Source organism: Lissotriton vulgaris, chromosome 1_1 (assembly GCF_964263255.1).
Source record: "Lissotriton vulgaris chromosome 1_1, aLisVul1.2, whole genome shotgun sequence".
Lineage (NCBI taxonomy): Eukaryota > Metazoa > Chordata > Amphibia > Caudata > Salamandridae > Lissotriton > Lissotriton vulgaris.
In genome coordinates, this window is record NC_141685.1 from 1,432,391,801 (window position 1) to 1,432,419,794 (window position 27,994).

General features: G+C 37.8%; 1 protein-coding gene across 1 annotated transcript in view; it reads left to right on the top strand.

Moving 5' to 3' along the window:
• The window catches only part of LOC147750649 (uncharacterized), a 49,278-nt gene extending 21,811 nt beyond the window's left edge, over positions 1 to 27,467 (top strand). The window contains exons 2-5 of the mRNA XM_086936643.1: positions 22,692 to 23,129; positions 24,631 to 24,846; positions 25,807 to 26,022; positions 27,176 to 27,467. Coding sequence (XP_086792769.1) covers positions 22,692 to 23,129; positions 24,631 to 24,846; positions 25,807 to 26,022; positions 27,176 to 27,433 — 1,128 coding nt within the window. The 3' untranslated portion in view covers positions 27,434 to 27,467. The remainder of the gene's footprint in view (positions 1 to 22,691; positions 23,130 to 24,630; positions 24,847 to 25,806; positions 26,023 to 27,175) is intronic.
• Positions 27,468 to 27,994: the final 527 nt, after the last annotated feature.

Below are 27,994 nucleotides of genomic sequence, written 5' to 3' on the forward strand. Positions count from 1 at the left end.
TTCTTCCAAAGGATCAGACTTAGACAATTCTTCAAGGACAGTCCGTATTCCGACTTCACAGCCAGACCCAGTTTCCATCCTCCCTCCACCTTTAATCCACCATCCTCAGCGATGCCTCCTGAGATACTCTCATTTGAAAGACTGGTACTCCGTGAGGTAGCGGACCTCCAAAAACAGTTCGAATACATCCCATACAACCTCCCACTAGTCGAGAAACAAGCCCTGCAACATCTGAAGGAATGAACAGACGTAATTAGCAAACCAGCGGACAAGGGCGGAGGCATTGTGATAAATCAGGACCAATATGACATTGAAATAAAGAGGCAACTTTCCAACCCACTCCATTACTGCAAACTGCCGAGGGATCCCTTACCAGAGTTGAAAATCAAGATCCAACTTTTAACCAACCGAGCTAAACTGGATGGGATTATCACAAACAAGGAACATTTGTTTCTGAACAACCAAAACCCTCGGACCCCTGTTATCTATGTCCTCCCGAAGATCCATAATGACAGCCCCAACCCCCCATCAGGACCAATTGTCTCCGGTTGTTGGTCTATATTGGAACCTCTGGGTAAATATATAGATGCTGTCATCAAGGAATTCGTACCAAACACCGAGACTTACATCAGGGACAGTATGGACCTCATCAAAACCATAGAAGACTGGCCATTCGACCCCAGCACAGAACTCATGGTGGGTCTCGACACCGAGTCCCTTTATACCAACATCCCCCATGAGGAGGGACTCGTAGTCATCAAGAATATGCTTGAATCCAAGCCACGACCAACCCTGATTCACACCTCCTTCACCATGAGCCTCCTACGCATTGCCCTGGAGAAAACTACATCCTGTACAAGGACAACTACCATATTCAAATCAAAGGAGTCTCTATGGGCGCTTGTTTTGCCCCCAACTTTGCCATCCTCTTCGTCTATAACCTGGAAATTACACATATACTCACCCCCACCAATCCACACCAGGCCCAAATACTTCTTTGATGTAGATATATTGACGATATTCTGCTGCTGTGGGCAGGTGACTCTGACACATTGAACAATTTTGTGGAATGGCTTAACAACTCCCAACCCCACCTCAAATTTACCATAGAATGCAGAACTAACGATCTCCCTTTCCTAGATATTACCATCCACGCAGAGGATGGGAGGATCGGGACTGCCCTCTTCCGCAAACCTACAGAACGCAACACACTGCTCCACTACTCGAGCTATCACCCACGAGGACTCAAGGATGGGCTACCCTTCGGCCAATTTTTACGTATATGTAGAAATTGTAAATGGCGTAAGGACTATTTCAGAGAGTCAGACATCCTACAGAACAAACTAACCCCCAGGGCCTATCCAGCACGACTCGTGAAACAGGCATGCAAGAGGGCATGGTACTGCCACTGAGACGACCTACTAACACCACAACCCAAAAGAACCAACACCCGCATTCTTTTTGTCACCAAGTTCAGCCCTTGCAGCAATTAAGTCAAGACAATCATTACTCGTAACTGGCCTATCTTACGCACACAAGGTCCCTTCCTTGAACCCCCGCTGTTCTCCTACCAACGTGGCCAAAACCTTGCCAATCACCTTGTACATGCGATCACATGGCAGACCAAACCAATGAATCCTGATTCACTCACAGCGGCCTGGGGACTGCTGCCATTGATCGGACACTATCGGTGCCAATACTGTATTGTTTGTGAAATGACCCACAACACAAAAGAGTTCAAACATTTTTATTTTTTTTATTTTTACCTTAAATTATCTGAGAGCGAAATTTTAATCCTACAAGAGACCCATCTAGTGAAAGAGGAATGGGACCAAATCATGAAAAAAGTAAAATGGGCAGATATACATATTTGCACAAATCAAGGATGCAATATCAAAGGTGTAGCTATCATTTTAAAAAAATCCCTAAATGCAACTTTGGAATCTTCGGAAGTAGACATCAAAGGCAGATGGGCAATAGCGAAAATAAAAGTGGGACATTCAGCATTGACAATAGCAGGGTATTATGGTCCAAATCTTGATGATTCTGAGCCTTTACAGAAACTATATACACAGTTACTATTAACCAACGCCCCAATAATTTTAGAAGGAGATTTTAACATCATCCTAGATCCTAAAACCGATAGATCCCCCCCTGGAAGAAATACGAATTCTCCTAATTTGCCAAAAATGAGGGAGTGGATCGGTATTTATAAAAAAGACTTGGATCTAATGGATATATGGAAGGAAAAAGGAGATAAGAGCCTACCTTTCACTCTTCACAATAAAAGATTGGGACATAAATCTAGAATTGATTTCTTCCTAGTAGAAGGAAGATTAATGGAAAATGTAACAAAGTTAAGTCATATACCAGCCCACCTATCAGACCATTCCGCTGTACAATTAACATTACAAATCAAAACTGCCCAGATAAATAGAAGGTTTACGGTGGAGAGGGCTATGTTCTCAGATCAGGAAATTGTACAAACTCTTATAAAAGAAACAGAAGATTTTTTCGAAAACAATAAAACAGAAACCTCAAAACAAATAGTTTGGGACACTTATAAGGCCGTATTGAGAGGAAAACTACTTAGTCTTGCTGCACATAAATCAAAGAAGGAGAAACAAGAGATAACAGACTTAGAAAAAAATATAAAAACCCTAGATACTCAAATTTTAACAGAAAAAGATCCAGACAGAAAAGAAGGCTTACAAAAAGACAGACAAAAACAAAAAGATTCGCTGAGTAACATACTAGAAGAAAAATTAAAAACCAAGTGGGAAGCAAGCAAACTGGCAAACCACGAGTATGGGGAGGGCTGTGGAAAATGGCTTGCATGGAAGTTAAGAACTGATACGGCAAGAAATAGAGTAAAAACTCTAACAAGACAAGATCAAGATCAGACAATTCTAACTTCAGCAGAAGGCGAAATTAGAAACGAATTTATGACCTTCTTCTCAAATTTATACACTGAAGATGTCAACCCATCTGAAGAACAAATCAAGAGATATTTAGTAGACATGCCAGTGTTAAAATTGTCGGAAGAAGAGAAGATGGAGTTAAATAAAGAAATTTCACCAACTGAAGTTAAAAACACAATAAAAACCCTAAAAAAAGGAAAAGCAGCAGGCCCAGATGCACTGCCCAACGAGCTTTACTTGACCTTAATAAACACTTTAGTTCCACATCTAACAGAGCTAATAAATATGGTTTTTAAGCAAAAAGAAACGATGCCAGACACCTGGAATGATGCTATAATAACAATCATCTTAAAACCAGGGAAGGATCCCAAAAAATGCGAATCGTATCGACCGATATCTCTGCTTAATGCAGACTATAAAATTTTTACTAAAATATTGGCAACAAGACTGGGAAAATTTACGCCTCAACTTATACATTCAGATCAAAAAGGCTTCACAAAAGGAAGACAATTACACGAATTAACGCATGAACTTATAAGTGCTATAGACATAGCTACGGAAAAGAATATTCCTTTAACAATATTAACAATAGATGCAGCTAAGGCATTCGATAGAGTGAACTGGTCATTCCTGAACAACATAATGACTAAAAATAACTTAGGGGATTCTTTTTTATATGCAACAGGAGAAATCTATAAAAATCCAAGATCAAGAATTCTGGTTAATGGTAGTCTTACTAACAATATCAAAATTGGTAGAGGCACTAGACAGGGGTGTCCTCTTTCACCCCTGCTATTTAATCTATATATAGAACCCCTAGCAAACCAACTTAGACAGTGCAAAGAAATCTCTCCCTTTGAATATCAAGGTTGGGAGAAAAAACTGGCTCTTTATGCAGATGATTTGATGCTATTTACAGACGAATATGTAAAATCCAAGCCAGCGATAGAAAATATAATCAGCAAATTCGGGGAAGTTTCAGGTTACTTAGCTAACCATACAAAAACAGAAATAATGACATGGAACACACAGTTTGATAGCCCCAATATAAGGGAAGAGATAAGATATCTAGGTATCTTGATTAATCAAAACCTTAACAAAATAACCCAAATTAACCTGAATAAAGTAGCTCGAGAGGTGCGAAAATTGCTTAAAGTTTGGTCTAGCCTTCCTTTAAGCTTTATAGGGAGATCTAATGTCATAAAATGAGTATACTCCCAAAATATACCTTCCTTTTTAACACTATCCCCTTGGATTTTAAAAAAACCGAGCTAAAAAAGCTGCAAGGGGAAATAGCAAGTTTCATATGGGCCTCCAAAGGAACTAGAATTTCCTGGAAAAAACTTAGGAGGAAAAAAGAGAAAGGAGGAATAGCAAGTCCCGACTTAACAGAATACTGCAGAGCATTTCAATTTAAAAACATTCGGTCTCTTCTTAGAATACACCAATATTATCCGGAACATTTGAAAGGAATGACAGAAGCTGAGGATCATTTTCTTTTCAAATTTGGTCACCAAAAGTACTTCAAGAAAATTAAACTAAAAGTTCTGAAGGAGGCGGCTAAACTCTGGACGCAAATTAGATTGATCTTAAAAATCCCCTATTATAGTGCAATGGCACCGATATGGAACTCTCCCGGAACTCCGGAATGTTTAAAAGATGTCATGGCTACCCCCTTAAAACAATGCAACATCGAATATTGGGGTCAACTTCTGAAGGGAACAACACTAATATCATGGGAAGAACTGAATAAGATTTCCAACAGAAGAATATCAAAATTCAAATATTATCAACTAAACAGTTGGGCAAAGACACTGCCAAAGGACGATGAAGAAAACAAAACTGTAGAAAAAGAAATTATAAAAATCTTACCCATGAAGAAGGAGGTAGCGAAATGGTATTGGACTTTTATAGATAATGAAGAGGAAAGCTCCCAGATGGCAGAGCAAATCTGGGGAAAAGATCTAGTCTCAGAAGACCTAGTAAATATATGGGAAAACTCCATAGAGAAGTGTTGGTCAACATTAAAAACAGCGGCACTAAAAAGAAATCATCTGTACACCCTGCATAGAGCTTATTGGACACCGAAAAAGCTTTCAAAATTTAAAAATGCGGGAATCAAAAAATGCCCTAAATGTGGGGAAGAGAAGGCGGACGACGTCCATATGTTCTGGAACTGCCCATCTTTGAGAACATTCTGGGAAGGAGTGGGTAAGACGTTGAACTCAATATTTCAAAAACATCTAAATGTAAGTACAACTCTTATTCTTTTCGGGATTGATAACACAACGGGGGTAGATAAACTAACAGTAATGGAAGCAAAACTACTCTTTGTACTAATGGTGATAGCCAGAAGGGAGATCTGCATTAAGTGGATAGGTCCTCTTCCCCCGACACATGCAGAGTGGTTAAACTCAGCCATCAGAATAAATAAATTAGACAGAAGGGGAAAAATTAGTAAGAGGTTTAAGTATTGGGAAATCATGGAGAAACATCTGACCTCCGAGGATCGAGCGTAACACACTGTCCTATGATTAATGCGAAAGCGTATTCTGTGTTATGAGTATGATACTCATAGAAGTAGCCAAGGTGGCTAGCTCCCCCCCTCTCGACTACAGATATGTTAATATGTAATTGGAAAAGGTTCTCCTCTGATTAAGCAAAAAAAAAAAAAAAAAAAAAACTCCCAAGAAAAGAGAGACCATTGGGCAGTGACGGTACAAAAGGGAAAGCTTCAGAGGTAGAATTCATATTTTCCAAAATACATAATATTTTCGCAATATGAGGATTTTTTAAAAAAAAAAGAAAAAAAAAAAGAGTTCAAACATAACAACAAGACCTATCCCCTGAAAACCCCCACAAACTGCATATCTCAAAACGTGATCTATGCTATCCGTTGCCCCTGTGACTTGTTGTACATCGGCCAGACCATGCAGATGATCAAACAAAGGATAACACAACACAAGAGCAGAATCCATTGCAAGATTCTGACTGCACCACTGGTCTCCCACTACTTCAAAAAGAATCACACTGAACTCGAAATGTCCTGGCAAGTGGTCGAACAACCAGTCCTGCCCCTCAGAGGCAGGCAATCTCCAAAGCCTCTTAAACTGCAGAGAATGCAAATGGATCACGATCTGTGACTCTGTGCACACTGGACCAAATACACTTGATGAGTGGAACAGTACCATCTAAATTCAACACACCAACCTCACCACCGTTATGACCCAGGCCCCCTGCGGTCCCCTTGACCCAGGCTTATGCCCTCGCCTGGCACCCTCTGACATCCCTCTCTTAATTACATTCCACATGACCAGCATTAAGCTGTACGCTTAACCGACCAGACCGCTCTGCCCCCTTGTTTATTGAGTCACACCACGCCATACCGGCTTGGTTCTGCCCTATCCTGTGTATAATACAACACGTTAGCCTTCCCAGTCACAGCTACGCCCGGGGCCCTCTCTGACCCTATCAGTGTGCAGCATCCTTAGATTCCCTCACTTTTGTATCATATACCATGTCAACAAAATTGTAAATTATTTGCCTTGTTTGTATGCATAAACTGTGAATTGTACGCCGTGTCTGTACCACCATTTTCGTCCAAAGAATCCTAGAATCCTTTTACTAAACCCAATAATGTAAATCACTCGAAAACAATTGTGAATTCAGCAATTTAATATTTCGTTTAATACCACTGATTTACTGTATTGCATACCACTCCGTAAATGGCCTAATGCATCAGGCTGTGGGTTTTTGCGTACAGGCACCGTTAATGAACCTCTCGTTGTGTAAACATTGTGTATCCATAGGAACCAGTGCTTAAACCATCCCCCAGATTCTTGCACAGGCGCGCTTACTCACTCAGAGAGACTCCCCACAGTCCTTTTTCTCTTGCCTCTTTTGTCCCCACGAGGCCACGCCCCCTTTCCCACACCCATCACGGGCCACGCCCACCCCGGAACTGACTAAACCAGTCACACACCATTCCCCGTTACCCTGTTGCCCAACGCGGATTCCCTCAACTAATCTGACTTGGAACCATGTCCCGGCTCCCGTACTCTGACGGCAGACCTCTACACACTTTAGGTAAGCACCCTGCACACCCGAGTGCGGACTCCCTCCCCTTCAAGTGTCCCCCACTTTTTGATAACGACCCTTTCATTCTCTCATGATTCCAGGTATCTGGCATCAACCACTGACGAGGGTATCTAATTTGCACGACCCTGTGTTCTGATCACAAAGCCAGCAAAGACATTTCTTCCCCCAGGCCAGATCGGGGCTCCGCATTTGTGCCCATGCTTCGCGTTTAATTGTGAGTTTTTCTTGCACCGCGCTTCCATTCTTTCGCACCTTCCTACATTGTTTTCGCTTTCACCGCTACCGAGCCTTGATTCACCTGCCCTTTCACCCCCGGTTTCCAGGAACACGTGCTCCGGACGCCGCCCAGCCGAGGCATTAACCTTGTGGACCCTTGAGGCCACCTCATGCTGTGCCACCGTACCAACTCCTTCATATCACCTTGAATTCCAACATCACCCCGCCCGCCTACTATAGCCACAGTAAGTTTCCTTTGCCGCTTGACCGCGCTTCCCCGCATTGCCTTGACACACCCACGCTCGCTGGTACTCGTACTGCCCCACCTGTCTGCCACATCTAAGGTATGGCCTCTGGGCCCATGTACCATCTCTCTCCCCACGCACCTATCTTCTAGTTAATGACCACACCCCCTGACATTGATTTGGGTCTGCTCCTTTGACCACCATCCTGGACGGCCACTGACCCACACTAGTTTCCCTAGTTTAACATCGCAGTCAATCACCAACCATCCTGTGCACCCTTGCCTCCCCCTCTCTTACTTAGTACCTCAGAGTACCTCTGCTCATTCCGCGTTTCCTATATAGCAAGCTCACTCCCTCCTCTACCCCTTCCCAGTGCCTTGTCTACTCCAGCTCACATAGACCCTTGTTTTCCCTTACCTATCCCTGCCAGAGGGTCCCTATGAACCTGGTTTTGCGCACCCACACCTTCTCTTCCCACATACGCCCCTTTTTTCCCCTGCTGCCACACAGCGCCCCAAGTCCACCACCCAGCCCTCATCGTTTCTTTTCCTCCCCATGCAGCACTCTCCTAACTGGCAACCCGGCCCTGATGAAGATCCTGAATAGATAGGATCGAAACGCTGTCGACCTTTTTACAGCGCGACTCATGGCACACCATCAACATTGGTTCTCAAAGCAAATAATCATCACTCATTGATTGAGGACGAACCATTACCTTTGTACATATTGTGTTTTTGTCACATTGTCACCTTGCGTCCTTCGCTGTATTCACCCACTTGTCACTCGCGCCGTCACTCTTTGTTTCACTAACACTAGTGCACAAAGCCCCCTTGGGTTGCCACCGCATTTTATGCCTACGGTGCTGTTTCAACTGTCCTGTATGAAATGTGTTCTCAAATGTATGATGCTACATGCACTTTCTAAAAACTGAAATCCAGTCTCTCTCTCTCTTTACTGTGTTCTCATAATGCCTTGTACATATATTTTTACTTGCCCCTCGTACTGAATCCGGTTGAGATATTGTTGTTGAAAACACACTGATCTTCTCTAAGGCTCTGAGCAAGAGGTTCTATATACGTGTCGAAAACCCCAACCTTTCTGCCAGGATTGAGGTGAAGATTTTATAATCCCCATTTAAGAGCGAAATAGGCCGGTATGATCCACAACTCACTGGGGTTTTACCAGGTTTCAAGATCAGAATCACAGTAGCATTGTTCCAAGATTTAGGGGGCCTTATGCCCTCTGCTAAAATCATGTTGAATAATTGTGTCAATACTGGTATTATCGTCTAGCCCAAGGATCTATATAGCTCGATAGGTAACCCATCGGTTACAGGCAGCTAAAGCCTTCTCCACTTCCTCCTGAGTGATATCTTGTTCCAAATCCTCTTGTTGTTTAAGATTCATAGATGTCCAACCAGTTTTTGACTTCAGAACTATTTTCTACCCGATCTTCCTGGTAGATGTCCTGAAAATATTCAAAGAAGGCCTAACCGATTTCAGTGATGTCATCAGTGATGTCACTGACCATGTCATGAATGATGTAATATGTGACATCATCAGCAGTGGATTGCGGGTGCGCGATATATAGTTAGTGCAACTAACTATATATGGAATTTCATTGGTTTTATGTCAATAAAATGTCCAGCTAACTATATATGGTCTCTAACCTATGGTTTTTTCATTGAATTTTCAAGGTTTTGTAAATGCAAATTCCTAACTATATATGGTCTATAACCTATGGTTTTTTCAGTGAATTTCATTGATTTTTTTAAAGCTAATATCTATAGCTGTAAAATATATTCTTTATTACGTGACGTATCACGTAGCCACGTGAGACGCCTCATGACGCGTCGCATAACCGTGACGTATCGGCTCTGCAGCGCAAACAAAACCCGTAACGTAAGCGCGCCGGAGCACGCTTACAGATATATATATTTTTTTAACCTTAATTAGACAAAATCCACACGTGCACATATCTTGAGGCCTTGCAAAGGCACCTCAAACAAACAGTCCCTACAATTTTGCCAAGTTTGCTGGAAATCTATTCCCTTAATTTTTTTTTTACTGTTTCTCTTGGTTTTCCCCTTGTTACGCTTACCGGGACGCTACCCGGTACGCGAACCGGACGCTCTAAAAACACAAGATGGCGGACTCCAGTTACGCTGCCGGTTAGCTGCCCGGTTCGCGTCCCGGGAAGCGCCTCTACCGCGAAAAACCGCAATTTTTTATTATTTTTATTTTTTGCCCCGCGGGGGACTTTAATATCCCCCTCATCAATCCTAGGGGGTCAGGAGGGGTCTACCTTGCCCCCTTTCCTTCATTTCCCCCTTCGTTTTTCACCACATCTTGTCTCTCGAACCTACCGAGAGACAAGATGGCGGCCGCTCCGGACTGTTTACAATGTTGACAGCCAATCAGCTTCTCCTCAGACTCCCGTTACGCTGCCGGTTAACTGCCCGGTGAGCTGCCCGGTTCGCGTACCGGGACGCGCCTCTATGGCGAAAAATCACAAACATTTTTTTATTTTTTGCCCCGCGGGGCACTTTAATATCCCCTCATCAATCCTAGGGGGTCAGGAGGGGTCTACCTTGCCCCCTTTCCTTCATTTCCCCCTTCGTTTTTCACCACATCTTGTCTCTCGATCCTACCGAGAGACAAGATGGCGGCCGCTCCGGACTGTTTAGAATGTTGACAGACACCGGAGAGCCAATCAGCTTCGCTTCGCGAAGTTCCGTGACGCGTCCTTTACGCGAACCGGGGCGCTAACCGGAGCGCTGTCACAGATATATATATTTTTTAAAACGTTAATTTCTCAAAATCCACTGGAGCACATATATTGAGACATAGCAAAGGCACGTCAGGCAAACAATATCTACAATTTTGCCAAGTTTCATGTAAATCCATTCAGCCGTTCGAGCTAAAAGTGAGTCCAACCGCCCTATGGAAAAATGAATGGGAAAAATGCGTTTTGGGACCCCCCTTTTTCCTCGGCCCCCCCTTGACGAAACCCCGACAAATTTTCAGGGGTTGCTCAGAAACAAAATGTGCCATTTTCCTGAAAATTTCAGCCAATTGATTGATTGATCATTGATTGATTGTTCTTTTTGTTGTTTTTTTTTTTATTTATTTATTTACGTAGCAATATGTAGGTACCAATGCAGAGTCTAAAAATAAATAAACACCGTCTCCTTTGTAGATATCTTGCAAGTTGTTTCAGAAGTTTTTGTGGTATATGGAATTCATACCATAGTCTGTCAGGAAAGCAGAAACAATATGGAGGCAGGAGATGATAAAGAGATGTTAAATACACATTGGAGATAATATAGTTGGAGAAAGGAAGTAACTATGAGCAAACTTACTATGTAACACAAAAAAGTTGCACAGTATATTTTAAGTCTCACTTTTTATTATATCTTTTTGGGTACTATTTCATAATTTTCAAATAAAAAAGAATAATGTCTCAAACAATTTTAACTTTTAAAATTTAATTTTATTGTTCAGATTTTTCAAAATCTAAAAGAATTTGTAACATCAATTCATCAGGTATGTCCTCCTTTTCATTCCATGATTCATATTCTTCTACACATTCAATTAATTCTTCGTCTAATGTGTCATCCAAAAAGTCAATTTCATCATTTTCTTCATTTGGATTGTTTTCAATCTTAATTTGAAAGGAAATTTTATTTTCTTTCTGTTGTTCTTCCATTTTCTTGCTGTAAATTGCATAAAAAATAAACATATCAATAGAGATAGGTTACTGTTGGGTTAAAGTTCAGACAGGTACTTGTGAGTTTTTAACAGTGAAGTTATCTTTGGGCACTGTATGGATTCAGGCAGGAAGTAGAACTATTAAAAAGTGCCTGTGATGAAGACTAAGTAAATTCATAATTATACCATAGAAGCCAAACTCAATCCATAATTATAACAGAGAAGCCTATCTCAATCTCTAACTCGTACAGAGGAACAGTATATAACTATCTGAAAACGTTTTCACAAATTACCATAACATAGTTCTCATTTCAAATTTTTTAAATAACTTCTTACCTTTCAAAAAGAAGTTTAAGTTGTCAGTGAAAATGCTCATCAAATGTACTTCAGAAAGTAGTAGTCAAAATGGCTGTGTTTCTCTCTCTTTCTTTATATATATTCAGGTACATAACCAATCAAATGTCATGATATAATAGTAGAAAATGAAAGTAACATTTTAATTGGTTGCCAATTCTAACACTTCATATGTGTTTTTGTCATGTAATTTACCTCAGGATATTTAGTCAGGCCTACAGCATAAATGTCTCAATGGAATTCCATCAAATTTGGGTAAATGGTAGGGAGTGCTATGTAGTAGGGCCTATTCTATATTTGACGAAAGTGTCTCAAGTGGTTTTTCTGTAAATTATTTTCCCACCTTTTTTTATCGAGCGCTTACCAGTTCGCGTTACGGGAGTCCTCCATTTTGTGTTTCGGTAGAATTGAGACACAAGATGGAGGGCAAACAATGTTCGGAATGGGTAGAAGGGGGCACGGTAGACACTTCCTGACCCTCTAGGTTTTCTGAGTGGGGCTTAGGACGCTCATGTAGGCAAAAAAAAAAAAAAAAAAACGTGTGGGGAGCGCCCGGTATGCGCACCGGTAAGCGTACCGGGGAGCGTACTTTGGTGAAAAATAGTGATAAAACTTAGAAAAAGATAAATGTTTAGAATGATCAGAGGTAGGGTAGCTCTGGAAAAGAGCTATTGGGTTCTGTGGCTGATTTAGGTACCTTCAAGTAGGTTACAATGCACAGTCTTAAATTCAGGAGGAATATTCTATTCCCCTCATCTGACAAGTGCACACCATCTCCTCTGTAGATGTCTTGCATGTTGAAACGCAAGTTATTGTTGATTATTGAACCCATTCCATAGTCTCTCATGTAAGCAGAAACAGATTTATTCACATGTTTCCGTGATTTCTCAAATTGTGGACAAAATTGGTTGGACCAGTTTCATTTCTGTCTTTGGTATATATTGGAATATACCAAGGAAGTTTGGGGAAAAAGTGTCATCAATTGATGAAAGGTGTCCTTTAAAAGCATTTCCAGACCAACCCCAGTCATAGTGCCCAAATCATTTCCACCACAGTCACTACTAAGAGGTCAGGGTTTGGCAGATGCATAAACAAATTATATTAAAAACATATAAAATATATTTTTTATTTAAAAGAATAATACATTTTACAGCTTTTGATATTTGCTATTAAAAAACCATTGAAATTCACTGAAAAAACCATAGGTTGTAGACCATATATAGTTAGGAATTAGCATTTACAAAACCTTGAAAATTCAATTAAAAAACCAAAGGTTATAGACCATATATAGTTAGGGATTAGCATTTACAAAACCTTATTTTACTCACACAAAACCATTGAAATTCGCATATATAGTTAGTTGCACTAACTATATATCGCGCACCCACAATCCACTGCTGATGATGTCACATATTACATCATTCATGACATGGTCAGTGACATCACTGATGACACCTCGTGTTGCTGGCTTGCTGAAAATACAAGAAAATAAACTGGATTGATGTACAAAACGTGTGGTATATTTCCGAAAAAGAATCACGAGAGTGCACGAGGAATCAACTCCCTGAAACGGGAGACTGGAATTAAATATATATATACATATATATATATATATATATATTCATCCAAAGCCCTTGCGCTTGAGAGGGCACTCGATGCTGTTGTGCCCATCGGGATTGTGTAGCCTCGCTGCAGCTCACCCTCCTGTCGTCCAATTATTGTTCAAGCTCGACGCGTTTCGAGGCATTTCGCCTCTTAATCATGAGCTGTTGTGCAGAGGCATTGGAAAAAACATCACCTGTTTTTATTAATTAAATCAACATGAACCGCCTTTAGTGGGCGTGGCTGTTGTTAATGCCGCATAGCATGATGGCTCTCATAGTCCCATAGGTGAGTACTGTATTTCCTTAGTAGGCTCCATGCCACTGTACAATATTTAAGCTTGTGTAAAAACCTTTAGTAGGAAAGGATCCCAGGGAAGGTGGGCTTCGTTTTTGCAGAAACAACAGCATGCTTCTTGGAACGGAACATTGTCCTCCACAGCCTTCCTGACAATCCAGGAATGGTGCTCATCTCATTCCCGCGGCTCGGGCAGCCGCATATTTCTGTTCATCTAAAGCCCTTGCGCTTGAGAGGGCACTCGTTGCTGTTGTGCCCATCAGGGATTGTGTAGCCTCGCTGCAGCTCACCCTCCTGTCGTCCAATTATTGTTCATGCTCGACACGTTTCGAGGCATTTTGCCTCTTAATCATGAGCTGTTGTGCAGAGGCATTGGAAAAAACATCACCTGTTTTTATTAGTTAAATCGACATGAACCGCCTTTAGTGGGCGTGGCTGTTGTTAATGCCGCATAGCATGATGGCTCTCGTAGTCCCATAGGTGAGTACTGTATTTCCTTAGTAGGCTCCATGCCACTGTACAATATTTAAGCTTGTGTAAAAACCTTTAGTAGGAAATGATCCCAGGGAAGGCGGGCTTCCTTTTTGCAGAAACAACAGCATGCTTCTTGGAACGGAACATTGTCCTCCACAGCCTTCCTGACACGCCAGGAATGGTGCTCATCTCATTCCCGCGGCTCGAGCAGCCGCGTATTTCTGTTCATCCAAAGCCCTTGCGCTTGAGAGGGCACTCGATGCTGTTGTGCCCATCAGGGATTGTGCAGCCTCGCTGCAGCTCACCCTCCTGTCGTCCAATTATTGTTCATGCTCGACGCGTTTCGAGGCATTTCGCCTCTTAATCATGAGCTGTTGTGCAGAGGCATTGGAAAAAACATCACCTGTTTTTATTAGTTAAATCAACATGAACCGCCTTTAGTGGGCGTGGCTGTTGTTAATGCCGCATAGCATGATGGCTCTTGTAATCCCATAGGTGAGTACTGTATTTCCTTAGTAGGCTCCATGCCACTGTACAATATTTAAGCTTGTGTAAAAACCTTTAGTAGGAAAGGATCCCAGGGAAGGCGGGCTTCGTTTTTGCAGAAACAACAGCATGCTTCTTGGAATGGAACATTGTCCTCCACAGCCTTCCTGACACGCCAGGAATGGTGCTCATCTCATTCCCGCGGCTCGGGCAGCCTCATATTTCTGTTCATCCAAAGCCATTGCGCTTGAGAGGGCACTCGATGCTGTTGTGCCCATCAGGGATTATGTAGCCTCGCTGCAGCTCACCCTCCTGTCGTCCAATTATTGTTCATGCTCGACGCGTTTCGAGGCATTTCGCCTCTTAATCATGAGCTGTTGTGCAGAGGCATTGGAAAAAACATCACCTGTTTTTATTAGTTAAATCAACATGAACCGCCTTTAGTGGGCGTGGCTGTTGTTAATGCCGCATAGCATGATGGCTCTCGTAGTCCCATAGGTGAGTACTGTATTTCCTTAGTAGGCTCCATGCCACTGTACAATATTTAAGCTACACAATCCCTTATGGACACAGCAGCATCGAGTGCCCTCTCAAGCGCAAGGGCTTTGGATGAACATATATATATATATATATATATATATATATATATATATATATATATATATATATATATATATATATATATATATATATATATATATATATATATATATATATATATACATACTTAATGGTAGATCAAATGTATATATATTCTTACTAAATCCTTAATTTACCGTTTTTACCCAAAAAATTAAACTCCATACGTTAAAAAAAGATTTGGCAAAACATATTTGCAAATAAAGTAGATTAATATTTTCTTTAACTTCACATATAGCCAAATAAGTTGTTTAAAATATTGTATAAATATGTAACAAAATAAAAGGCTAGGACACAGCTATAACCAAACTTCTAGCAATAAAAAAATTAGATTAAAAACAAAATATTTTCTAAATTTCAAAAAATATGATGCCAATACTGCCAGCAGATTATCATCAAGGGCATTACAAATTTTCAGCTAATTCAAGAGGGTATCAATGCTTGCCAAATAGTACGTTTGCAATTATACACAACTATAACAAAGATGCAAATACATGGACTAAAGAAGACTTGCATTACATTATGGAATTAGGTGATGCTTTATATACAGATATGCATTCTATTAATAAAGAACAACTTATGCATCCAGATGATTTACCATATTTTTTAGAACACAATACAACTATATATTCACTTAAGCTTAAAGAACCTTCTTATGGGAACATATGACAACAATTTGACCCTTCATTTCCAAGTTTGCAAAAAATATTAAAACCGGCACTTGATTTAAACTCAGGTGTTTTACTTTGCATGGAAATTTATTTAATATCCATTTTTTAAAATAACAATTCATACTTTGTATTTGACTCACATAGTCGTGATAACACTGGGATGCCTCACCCAAATGGAACATGTATTACCATACAATTCATATTTGAAAAACGTATAGAGTACATCACAAAACTCGCACACTATCTAAAGAAACCAAATATGAATTGCGTACTCTATGAATTAACTCCAATAAAACTGAGTACGATTCAAAAAAAGTCACTTCAAAAAGCAATGGTGATTAATTAACAAAATAGGAATGCAATAGCACCCAAAAATCTGTATGTGCATTCTACTAAAGCATGTCAAATTCTTTTCACACAGGCATTTGAAGCACGAATAGAAGCTGCAAAAAAATTCATTCAGGGGTCTAAATCTAAAGCAAACATATTTTCTTATGAGAAACAGCCATTAGCATCTTTTGACAATACTCCCAGTACTAGTACATATTCCAGTACACTTTTAACTTCAACAACAACACCTAAGAATGTGTCTACAACCAACAGCAGGAACATAAGTACAACACAATATACTAATACACCACAAGAGACTACTTCTACTAACACATATGCAAGTATACTCCAGAAAACACTTAAGGGCAACACAGAAAGAGAACATATTAATAACACACACATAAATGTACAAAAACAGACAATATCAACAAGTAATTTACATACCAACACATGTTCAAGTAATTGCTATCATACATATACACCGATTACTGAAAGAAATGCCATAATACTTCCTGATAGTATAGACAATAGCACATTGCACAACAAGCAAACTAACACACATAATACCAACATAGATGCAAATATTTTAACACAAGCACAACAAAAATTAGATTTTTTAAATAACACACATACACAGGAAAAAAATACACATATTACAAATAGTATGCAATATACACATTCTCTGCAAAATAGTACATTTGCGATTCTACAGAACTACTGTAAACCAGCATATATTTGGGATAGTGTAGATTTACATTGTATTATTAATCTCGGAGATGCTTTGTACGCAGAAATGCACTCTGTTAATGAACAACATTGTATGCAATATCAACATTTACCAAATTACATACATAGCAATAACATAATATATGCAATTAAGCTCAAGAATTGCTTTAGAGAAGAAATAACAAAATCAGCACAAACTTTACAAAGTAAATTTATATCAACATTAACGTCTACAATTAATTTGCAAACTGGTGTATTGATCTGTATAGGTAGATATACAATTTCTGTATTTAAAACTATACATCCATACTTTATATTTGATTCACATAGCCAAAATGAAAATGCAATACCACATCCTAATGGAACATGTATTGCTATACCAATTGACTCTATTAATCTTATTATGGAATACATCATAAAGTTAGCTGATAGAGAAAAGATTACAAACTCAGAAAACACAACAAAACCATATAAAAGGAAATGTTAAGTCTATAAAAAACATATATGTCCATACGACACATATATCTCTAAATGCATTACCAGAGATTCCTTCAACAAACTTACAAGTAGAAAGTACAATTATTAACACACAAAACAGTAATAGTCAAGCCAATGGACTGCATTTAACAACACACAGTTATTTGGCTTCACACATAACTAATAGCAATACTGATACAATTAACACAGTAACACCTGATGTTGAATCACAAACTCAAACAACAAATAGTATACAAATTCTACAAAATATCAGTAATAGGAAAAGAAAACATACACAAGACAGAGAAAATGCACTTAATAATACTATAAATATTACAGGTCAAACAACAAATTATATAATTAGTATATTTCATGCAGAAATAAGATATGGTCCTGAGTACACTTGCACTATTTGCAATCAACTATGGCATAAGCAAAGTCTACAAAAAACAAACCTTATCAGTAAGCGAGCAAAGATTCATAGAAAGTAACATTAGTAAATACACAACAGATGAGATATGGCAAACATGTTACACATATATTTGTAAGGACAAAATACCTCCATGTTCAGTTTATAATGGGATGACATTTCCTGATATCCCAGCAGTCTTACACTTGCATAACTTAAAAGAAAGATTAGTATCACCAAGAATACCTTTTTTTTTTACAAATTAGAACATTACCACGTGGATTCCAAAAATCTCTATCAGGTGCAGTAGTAAATGTACCTGCAGATGTTATGACAACTGTAACTGTTTTACCAAGGCAAATTAATGATAACATGACAATTCCAATAAAATTAAAAAGGAAATTAAGTTATAAATCTTATACCCATTTTGAAAATGTTAAACCTAACAAAGTAAAATGTGCAGCTTTATATTTGGCAACTACTAGCAGTTTGTTTCAAGAATATGGAATCACTATTAATAAAGATTGGGATTATACAACACAAGATATACATTGTTGTGATGAGACTTCAGATACAAGTAATACATCTGATTCCTCAGACAACATTCCAGCAGGAAATTTAGATACTATGTTAGATAATCAAACAATTACTACTGAAACAAATAATATTTTAAGTTTAGCACCTGCAGAAAATAACACACCAAGAGGCTTATATGAAGACAAAGATTCAGAATATTTAGCATTCCCAACTATATTTTGCGGGAAACGAAGGCCAACCAATGAAGAAAGGCATGTCCCAATACATTACAGCACAATCTGTCAAGCAGAAGTAAGAAGTAATGATCTAAGAGTAGCAAAGTCTATTACTAATATTTTCTTTAAAGTAAAAGCATTACACATTAAACAAATACAGAGCAAAATATTTATCTCTCTTAGAAAATACTTTAATAATGGAAACATTATAACTGCCAAAGACATAAAAGAAAAATTAGATACCATTTTACAGTTTAATGAAGGGTACAAAATACTTAAAACAATACGTAGTTCACCACCATATTGGGAACAATGCAAAAAATACCTCTTTGCTATGATTAGACAATTAGGATTACCAACCTTTTTTTTAACATTATCAGCTGCAGAAACTAAATGGTATCACTTAATTAACATATTATTGCGTATAGAAAAAAGACCAGAATGCGCAAAAGAAGAATTTGAAAATATGTCATGGGAAACAAAATGCAAATTAATACAGCAAAATCCCATTACATGTGCAAGACATTTCGACTTCCAAGTTAGGAAATTATTCAATTGTATTTTATTGCATGAAAGTAATCCAATTGGCAAGATTATTGATTACTTTTATAGAGTGGAATTCCAACAACGTGGATCACCACATATACATGCTATAATATGGATAGAAAATGCTCCATTATATGAAAGTTCTGATATAAATGAAGTCACTACTTTTATAAATAAGTATGTTACATGTGCAAACTCACAAGATCCAGCTATAGAGCCTTTACTACCCCTACAAAGACACAGCCATACAAAAAACTGCCGTATCAAACATAAAAGAAAATGCAAATATCATTATCCCAGATATCCAATGCCTGAAACTTTGATACTATAACCAATAGAGCTAGACAAAACAGATAGAGAGCTCTTACAGCAAATTGAACTAATACATCTAACTATAAACACCCAAGAATTCCAAACTTATACTTTTGAACAGTTTTTACATTCAATAAATATAGATCTAAAACAATATACTTTATGTATACAATCTGTTATAGAAAAAAATACTATTTTCCTAAAAAGGACACCAGCTGAATGCTTTATAAATAACTACAATCCTACTATTTTGCAAGCATGGCAAGCAAATATAGATATACAATACATATTAGATGCATATGCATGTGCAGTGTATATTGTTTCATATATTAGTAAATCACAGCGAGGAATGAGCAAATTAATTGCCCAAGCTGCTAAAGAAGTATATCACAATCCAAGTATTAAAGAACAACTTAAGCATATAGGTAACAAATTCTTAAACTGTACAGAAATAAGTGCACAAGAAGCAGCCTATCTTATACTACAAATTCCTTTACGGAAAAGTTCTAGATCTTTTGTATTTATTAATACAAGTCCGAATGAAAAGCGTACATACTTATTAAAAGACATAGAAACTATAAATGTGTTACCAGATGCATCTTGTAAAATACAATATGATAATATTATAGTGAGGTACAGCAAACGCCCTGAAAAATTAGAAAAATGTACATTAGCAGACTATGCATCTATGTATAATGAAAAGAAGAAATGTAAGAAAAAACAAGAAACAGGACATGACAATTTCCTTACTGAAAATAACTTTCATAGCTCAGATGAAGAAGAACTTGAGATTAATTTACAACATGAAACAGACTACATAAAAAGAAAAAAAGCAAGAGTAATTCGCTATTGCAGATTTAACATCAAAAATGACTCAGAAAATTACTATTGAGAATTGTTAATGCTATATTACCCATGGCGAAATGAAGATTAGATAATTAATGATAAGGAAACATAGTATGAACGATATCTACAACTTAGTTGACTCTAATCATAATAAATATAATAAGCATAATAAACAGCTAACAACTGATAGCAATGAAAACAGTATATTGGATACATTACTTACACCAATAGATATAGAAACAGATAACACCATATCCCATGAAGTACAAGACAATGAACGGCCATTATATGACCTATCATTTGATTTAGGCATTAGAAGTACAAATATAGAAGAAGCACTAACCAATAACATAATGTCAAAGGAGCAATATGACAGTATAATGCAAAATCTTAAAGCAGAACAACTTAACTTTATATATCATCATTTGCATTGGGTAAAAACAAAAGAAACACCCTGCTACACATTTTGTACAGGTGGTGCAGGAGTAGGCAAAAGCTTCCTTATTACAGCACTATACCAAACATTACTACGTTATTACAATACAAAAGCAGGAGAAAATCCAGATAACATATATGTATTGCTTACTGCTCCAACAGGCAAAAAAGCACATAACATTCAGGGAAAGACACTACATAGTACCTTTAAAATACCAGTTTCGCAAACACTAACTCATAAACAGCTAACTCATGAGAATAGAAGTACACTACAGAGTGAGCTAAAAAATCCTAAATTGCTAATAATTGATGAAATATCAATGGTAGGGGCTAATGTATTCAATTTCATACATAATAGATTACAAGAAATAAAAATGTCTAATCTCCCTTTTGGCGGAATATCAATTTTAGCAATTGGAAATTTTTACCAATTAAAGCCAGTTTTTGACTCGTACATATTTGAAAATCCAAGACATTCATACAGGCCAGTAAGTAGCAATTTATGGCAAACACATTTTAAGTTATTTGAGTTAACTAAAATAATGAGACAACAAAATGACTTGGCATTTGCTGAACTACTAAACAGATTAAGAGAAGGGAAACAAACTAATGAAGATATAATACAGATACAAACACGAGAAATAGAACCGCCTGAAAACATTAGCAAAACTATCCCTTATATTATGGGATCTAACAATGAAGTGAATAACATTAATAGTGCAGTTTTATTGGAACATATAACACAATACCCAGTTTACACAGCTACAGCAATAGATACAGTTGCATCAGACCTAAGTGAAGTAGTCAAAAAAATACTAAAACAGTTACCCACAGACACAACTAAAACAATGGGCCTGCCATTCATATTACATATTGCATTAAAATTAAGGTATGATTTAACTAGCGATATAAATGTCAATGATGGATTAACAAATGGGGCAACAGGTATAGTGGAATTTGTAGAAGCTATCAATAACAGCCCAAGTGTAATTTGGATTAATTTTGATAAAGAAACAGTCGGCAAATTAACAAGGCAAGAAAATAGACACATATATCACAGTAACATTTTGCCTCATTGGACACAAATTCATGCTATAACACAACATTTTCAATTTACACAAACATATATAACAATTATATGCAAACAATTCCCATTGCGACAATCGTCTGCACGTACTATACATAGAACACAAGGAGAAACTATTGAACCCCTTTACATCCACTTTAACAATAGCAAGGTACATCATTTGCATTACGTAGTTTTAAGCAGAGCAAAATCTTTAGCCAACATATATATTAAAAACTTTCAGCAAGACAAAATAGCTGTACATTCAAAAGTACATGAAGAAATGACGCGCTTACGAACAGACATGCAATTGCAAATATCAGTACCACAATTAGATAGCTATAGCCAACAGTGTAATATAATTGTCCATAAAACATACGGTCCTTGCAAAGAAATTACACTGCTATTAAATCAGACAAAAATATCATGAATAGTGATATTATATGCCTCGCTGAAATAAACACAACTAGAAAAGCAGATAGCAATAGTTTCTTACTAGAACAATATCATCTAATAATATTTGATACATTTCATAATCAGCAAACAAAACATGGAATTGACATTTATTACAGGAAAAACATTTTCTTATTGCCAATATATGAAACACACCATGAAATTGACATTTTATATTTTACTCACCATCTTAATAATTGTGACTACTTATTTGTTATACTATACAAACCACCACATGTACGTCTACAGACATTATTACAAGTTTTAACTAGCATAATAAACTTTTATCCTAATTATAAATATGTAATCATGGGAGACTTCAACATAGATTTAACACAAATGTCACAAAACACAACATTACTATTAGAATATATGCTAGAACAATTTCAATGTCACCAAAAAATACAACAATACACAACAGACTACAATTCAACACTAGATCATATATATAGTAATGTAGATTTAATGCACTATGGTACATTAGAATCATATTTTAGTGATCGCAAAGCATTATGGGTAGCAGTTTAAAATGCAAACAGCATCCTTTAACATGTTCTTTTATTCCAGATAATTATAAAGGGGAAAACATTGCCCAGAATGTGTACTAACATTTACTCTCGTTTCAGATGATTTCCATACAAGAACTCAAACAAACAAAACAAGAAGAAAGCAAACCGTACCAAAAAGCCATCAGAGCTAACATTGTGAAATGTTCGAGCAAAACTAACTATAAGAATTCAAAACAAGAATACAAAGTATTATACCATCTTGCTCTAGCTGATGAAAGTGCTTCAATTAAAGCAACATCCTACAATGAGGACTTTTACCAACTAACAAAAGAAGGAAATGCAATTATAATTCGAAATTTCCTAACAAAAAACAATGTATTAATCATCACAAAGCAAACAAAACTATCAAGAATGATACCCTTAACTATTCCTCAGGAAATTATGCAAGAGGCAGAATATATACTACAACAACCTGCTCCACCAATTTCGCCCATAAAAACTGTCAGAGAAGCAAAACTATGTTCATTAATGAGCATATCAGGAACAATATCTGAGGTAGGCTCAATAAAAGTGCACATATTTTTCACACACTCTTTACACACGCACACTTTCACAAACACTCTTTCGCACACACTCGCAAACACTATTTCACACACACTATTTCACACCCACACTTCCACAAAGACACTCATTCACACACACTCTTTCATACACATACTCTTCAGCACACACACTATTACACACCCACCCTCTTTCACAAACATACATTCAAACACACACTCTTTAACACCCACACTCTTTAACACCCACACTCTTTAACACCCACACTCTTTAACACCCGCACTCTTTAACACCTGCACTCTTTAACACCCACACTCTTTAACAGCCACACTCTTTAACAGCCACACTCTTTAACAGCCACACTCTTTAACAGCCAAACTCTTTAACAGCCAAACTCTTTAACAGCCAAACTCTTTAACAGCCAAACTCTTTAACAGCCAAACTCTTTAACAGCCACACTCTTTAACAGCCACACTCTTTAACAGCCACACTCTTTAACAGCCACACTCTTACACACCCACACTCTTACACACCCACACTCTTACACACACACACACACTCTTACACAACCACACTCTTTCACAACCACACTCTTTCACAACCACACTCTTTTGCAACCACACTCTTTTGCAACCACACTCTTTCGCAACCACACTCTTTCGCAACCACACTGTTTCGCAACCACACTCTTTCGCAAACACACTCTTTCACACACACACTCTTTCACACACACAATCTTTCACACCCACAATCTTTCACAACCACAATCTTTCACACCCACAATCTTTCACACCCACAATCTTTCACACCCACAATCTTTCACACACTCAATCTTTCACACACAGACTCTTTCACAACAACACTCTTACACACCCACACTCTTTAACACCTGCAATCTATCACACCCACGCTCTTTCACACCCACGCTCTTTCACACCCACGCTCTTTCACACCCACGCTCTTTCACACCTACAATCTTTCACACCTAAAATCTTTCACACCAACACACTTCCACACCAACACACTTCCACACCAACACTCTTCCACACCAACACTCTTCCACACCAACACTCTTCCACACCAACACTCTTCCACACCAACACTCTTCCACACCAACACTCTTCCACACCAACACTCTTCCACACCAACACGCTTCCACACCGACACGCTTCCACACCAACACACTTCCACACCAACTCACTTCCACACCAACATGCTTCCACACCAACACTCTTTCACAACAAAACTCTTTAACAAACACACTCTTATACAAACACTCTTTCACACTTTCACTCTTTCACACTTGCACTCTTTCACACCCACTCTTTAACACACACATTCTTTCACACCCACATTCGCTCACAATCACATTCTCTCACAATCACATTCTCTCACAACAACACTCTCACACCCACTCTTTAACACCCACACTCTTGCACACCAACACTCTAACATTATACAAAAAATTATAGAAATATTTATGTTTGTCTTACAGGAAGAAGAAACAAAAATGATCTTTATCGCTGGGCAAGAAACAAAACTAAAATCAATAACTGTTAAGGATACAACAGACTCAGTCAAAATAACGCTTTGGAGAGATGCCACAGACTTCACTGTAGAAATCGGTTCCTACATAAAAATGACTCACCTAACAGTGCACGAATTCAACAACAATAAAATATTAAATACGACGCAGAACACACAATTTCAAGTAAGTACAAAATGCTAAACAATATTATACCTTACTCTACTAGTCAATGTATACTGCTAACTTTTCTAACCACTTTCTAATACTCAAATAACACACTACTAATAACTCTCCGATCTAATACTCTTTCGCAACCACACTGTTTCGCAACCACACTCTTTCGCAAACACACTCTTTCACACACACACTCTTTCACACACACAATCTTTCACACCCACAATCGTTCACAACCACAATCTTTCACACCCACAATCTTTCACACCCACAATCTTTCACACCCACAATCTTTCACACACACAATCTTTCACACACAGACTCTTTCACAACAACACTCTTACACACCCACACTCTTTAACACCTGCAATCTATCACACCCACGCTCTTTCACACCCACGCTCTTTCACACCCACGCTCTTTCACACCCACGCTCTTTCACACCTACAATCTTTCACACCTAAAATCTTTCACACCAACACACTTCCACACCAACACACTTCCACACCAACACTCTTCCAGACCAACACTCTTCCACACCAACACTCTTCCACACCAACACTCTTCCACACCAACACTCTTCCACACCAACACTCTTCCACACCAACACTCTTCCACACCAACACGCTTCCACACCGACACGCTTCCACACCAACACACTTCCACACCACCTCGCTTCCACACCAACATGCTTCCACACCAACACTCTTTCACAACAAAACTCTTTAACAAACACACTCTTATACAAACACTCTTTCACACTTTCACTCTTTCACACTTGCACTCTTTCACACCCACTCTTTAACACACACATTCTTTCACACCCACATTCGCTCACAATCACATTCTCTCACAATCACATTCTCTCACAACAACACTCTCACACCCACTCTTTAACACCCACACTCTTGCACACCAACACTCTAACATTATACAAAAAATTATAAAATATTTATGTTTGTCTTACAGGAAGAAGAAACAAAAATTATCTTTATCGCTGGGCAAGAAACAAAACTAAAATCAATAACTGTTAAGGATACAACAGACTCAGTCAAAATAACGCTTTGGAGAGATGCCACAGACTTCACTGTAGAAATCGGTTCCTACATAAAAATGACTCACCTAACAGTGCACGAATTCAACAACAATAAAATATTAAATACGACGCAGAACACACAATTTCAAGTAAGTACAAAATGCTAAACAATATTATACCTTACTCTACTAGTCAATGTATACTGCTAACTTTTCTAACCACTTTCTAATACTCAAATAACACACTACTAATAACTCTCCGATCTAATACTCACTATCTACAACTATAACTACAACTATAACTATATACTACACATTCTACTAATAACTACTACAAAAATCACTAATACTCTCTCCTACTAAATCCACTACTCAATGTTTACTACTCGCTCTTTACTACTCACTCCATCAAAATAACACTTTACTACACTAAAAGTAATAAACACTCTTTAATATTCACATTTAACAACTATCAATTACCTACTCTTACTTTACTGCTCACACTTTAATATTCACACTTTACTACACACACTTTTAAATTCCCTCTCTAATACTCTCTATACTACTCACTCTACTACATACACTACAAAAATCTAATAATCCATACACAAAATTCTATTCACTCTCTACCAAATCTATTAACAACTTGCTACTACTCTCTACTCACCCTCTACTAATAAATCAACACTATATGCTACTCACTATTTACAACTGAAAATATATGCTGCTCATTTTACTACTCCATACCACTAGACTCACTAGTACTCTCTACTACTCACTCCACTATTAACTATTTACTACTCAATCTTTACTATACACTCAAAAGTACTCCTAAATATAAACTCACACTTTAATACTAACTCTCTAAAAATTACTGTACTAGTCCCTCAACTACTATACACCACTCAAAAAATCAGTATCAACTATACTAGTCTCTCTCTACTAATAAATAAACTGCTCTTTACTCACAATACACTATTCACTATACTCACTACTTACTATACTACTCTAAAACTCACTACTACTACCTACTACACACTCTCTATTAATAACTCTTTTACCGACTAATAACTCTACCATTATCAGCACACTCTCTACTCCTCTACTATACACTCTACAATAATACCTCTCTACTATGTTTACTCACATCTATGCTATCTTCAATTACCTTCACCAGTTATTAACTTAATTTGTCCCTGCATATAACAATCATTTTTCTATTTAGGTCAACACAAACAAAATCCAAAAGAAAAAAAAACAGGAAAAGACTTAACAAAATAACACTTTTCTTTTTTCTTCACAGAAAATACAACCTCCACAGGAAGAAATTAATCTAACCATATATGGACTGGAAAGTTCTAATACAGAACAAAGTACGATTACTGTCCAAATTGAAAACGCAGAAAACTGTCAATCAGTTGAAATAAATAATACAATTCTAATGGACTACTTCAACATCCCACCCGACATTGACGACTTTGAAGAAGCTCTAATACAATACCTGCCAAAAACAGTTCATGTAATTTTCCAAAATGGATACATCATACAAATCCTTGATTAATAACGTAGTGCACATTACTTTGCTTTTTTAAAAACTGAAGAAAACAAATTTAATAAATATATTTACTTTAATAAAACTTGTTAAACTTTTTATGTTGTTTTGTCATTATTATTTACAAACTACATAAAGATATATAACTGTGTAAGGATATATATATGTAAAAACTCAAAAACAAATGCTCTCATGCTTTTTGAAATACCTAGTCTTCTCATTCACTGTGCATCTGCAACTAATTGCATTGCAAATGCAATAGATCTTTCTAGTTAAAGTCAAACACATCCAGGTTTAACATTACCTGCACTCAAAAAAGTACATAAGTATTGTCACATTCCTTTCTCTTACAACTCTCTACTGCTTTACTTACTACTACTCTACTAATTGGTTCTTGTTTGTCCTGTACCGTGTATCTGTGACGGCACACAGCAAAGGTGTGCCACTGCACATAATGGCCATCTGCCCCCTGGTTCCCCTGCATGTGTTTACTCCCCTGGATGGGTGTGTGTGGCTCTGGGTAGGTGTGTGTGGCTCTGGGTGAGTGTGTGTGGCTCTGGGTGTGTGTGT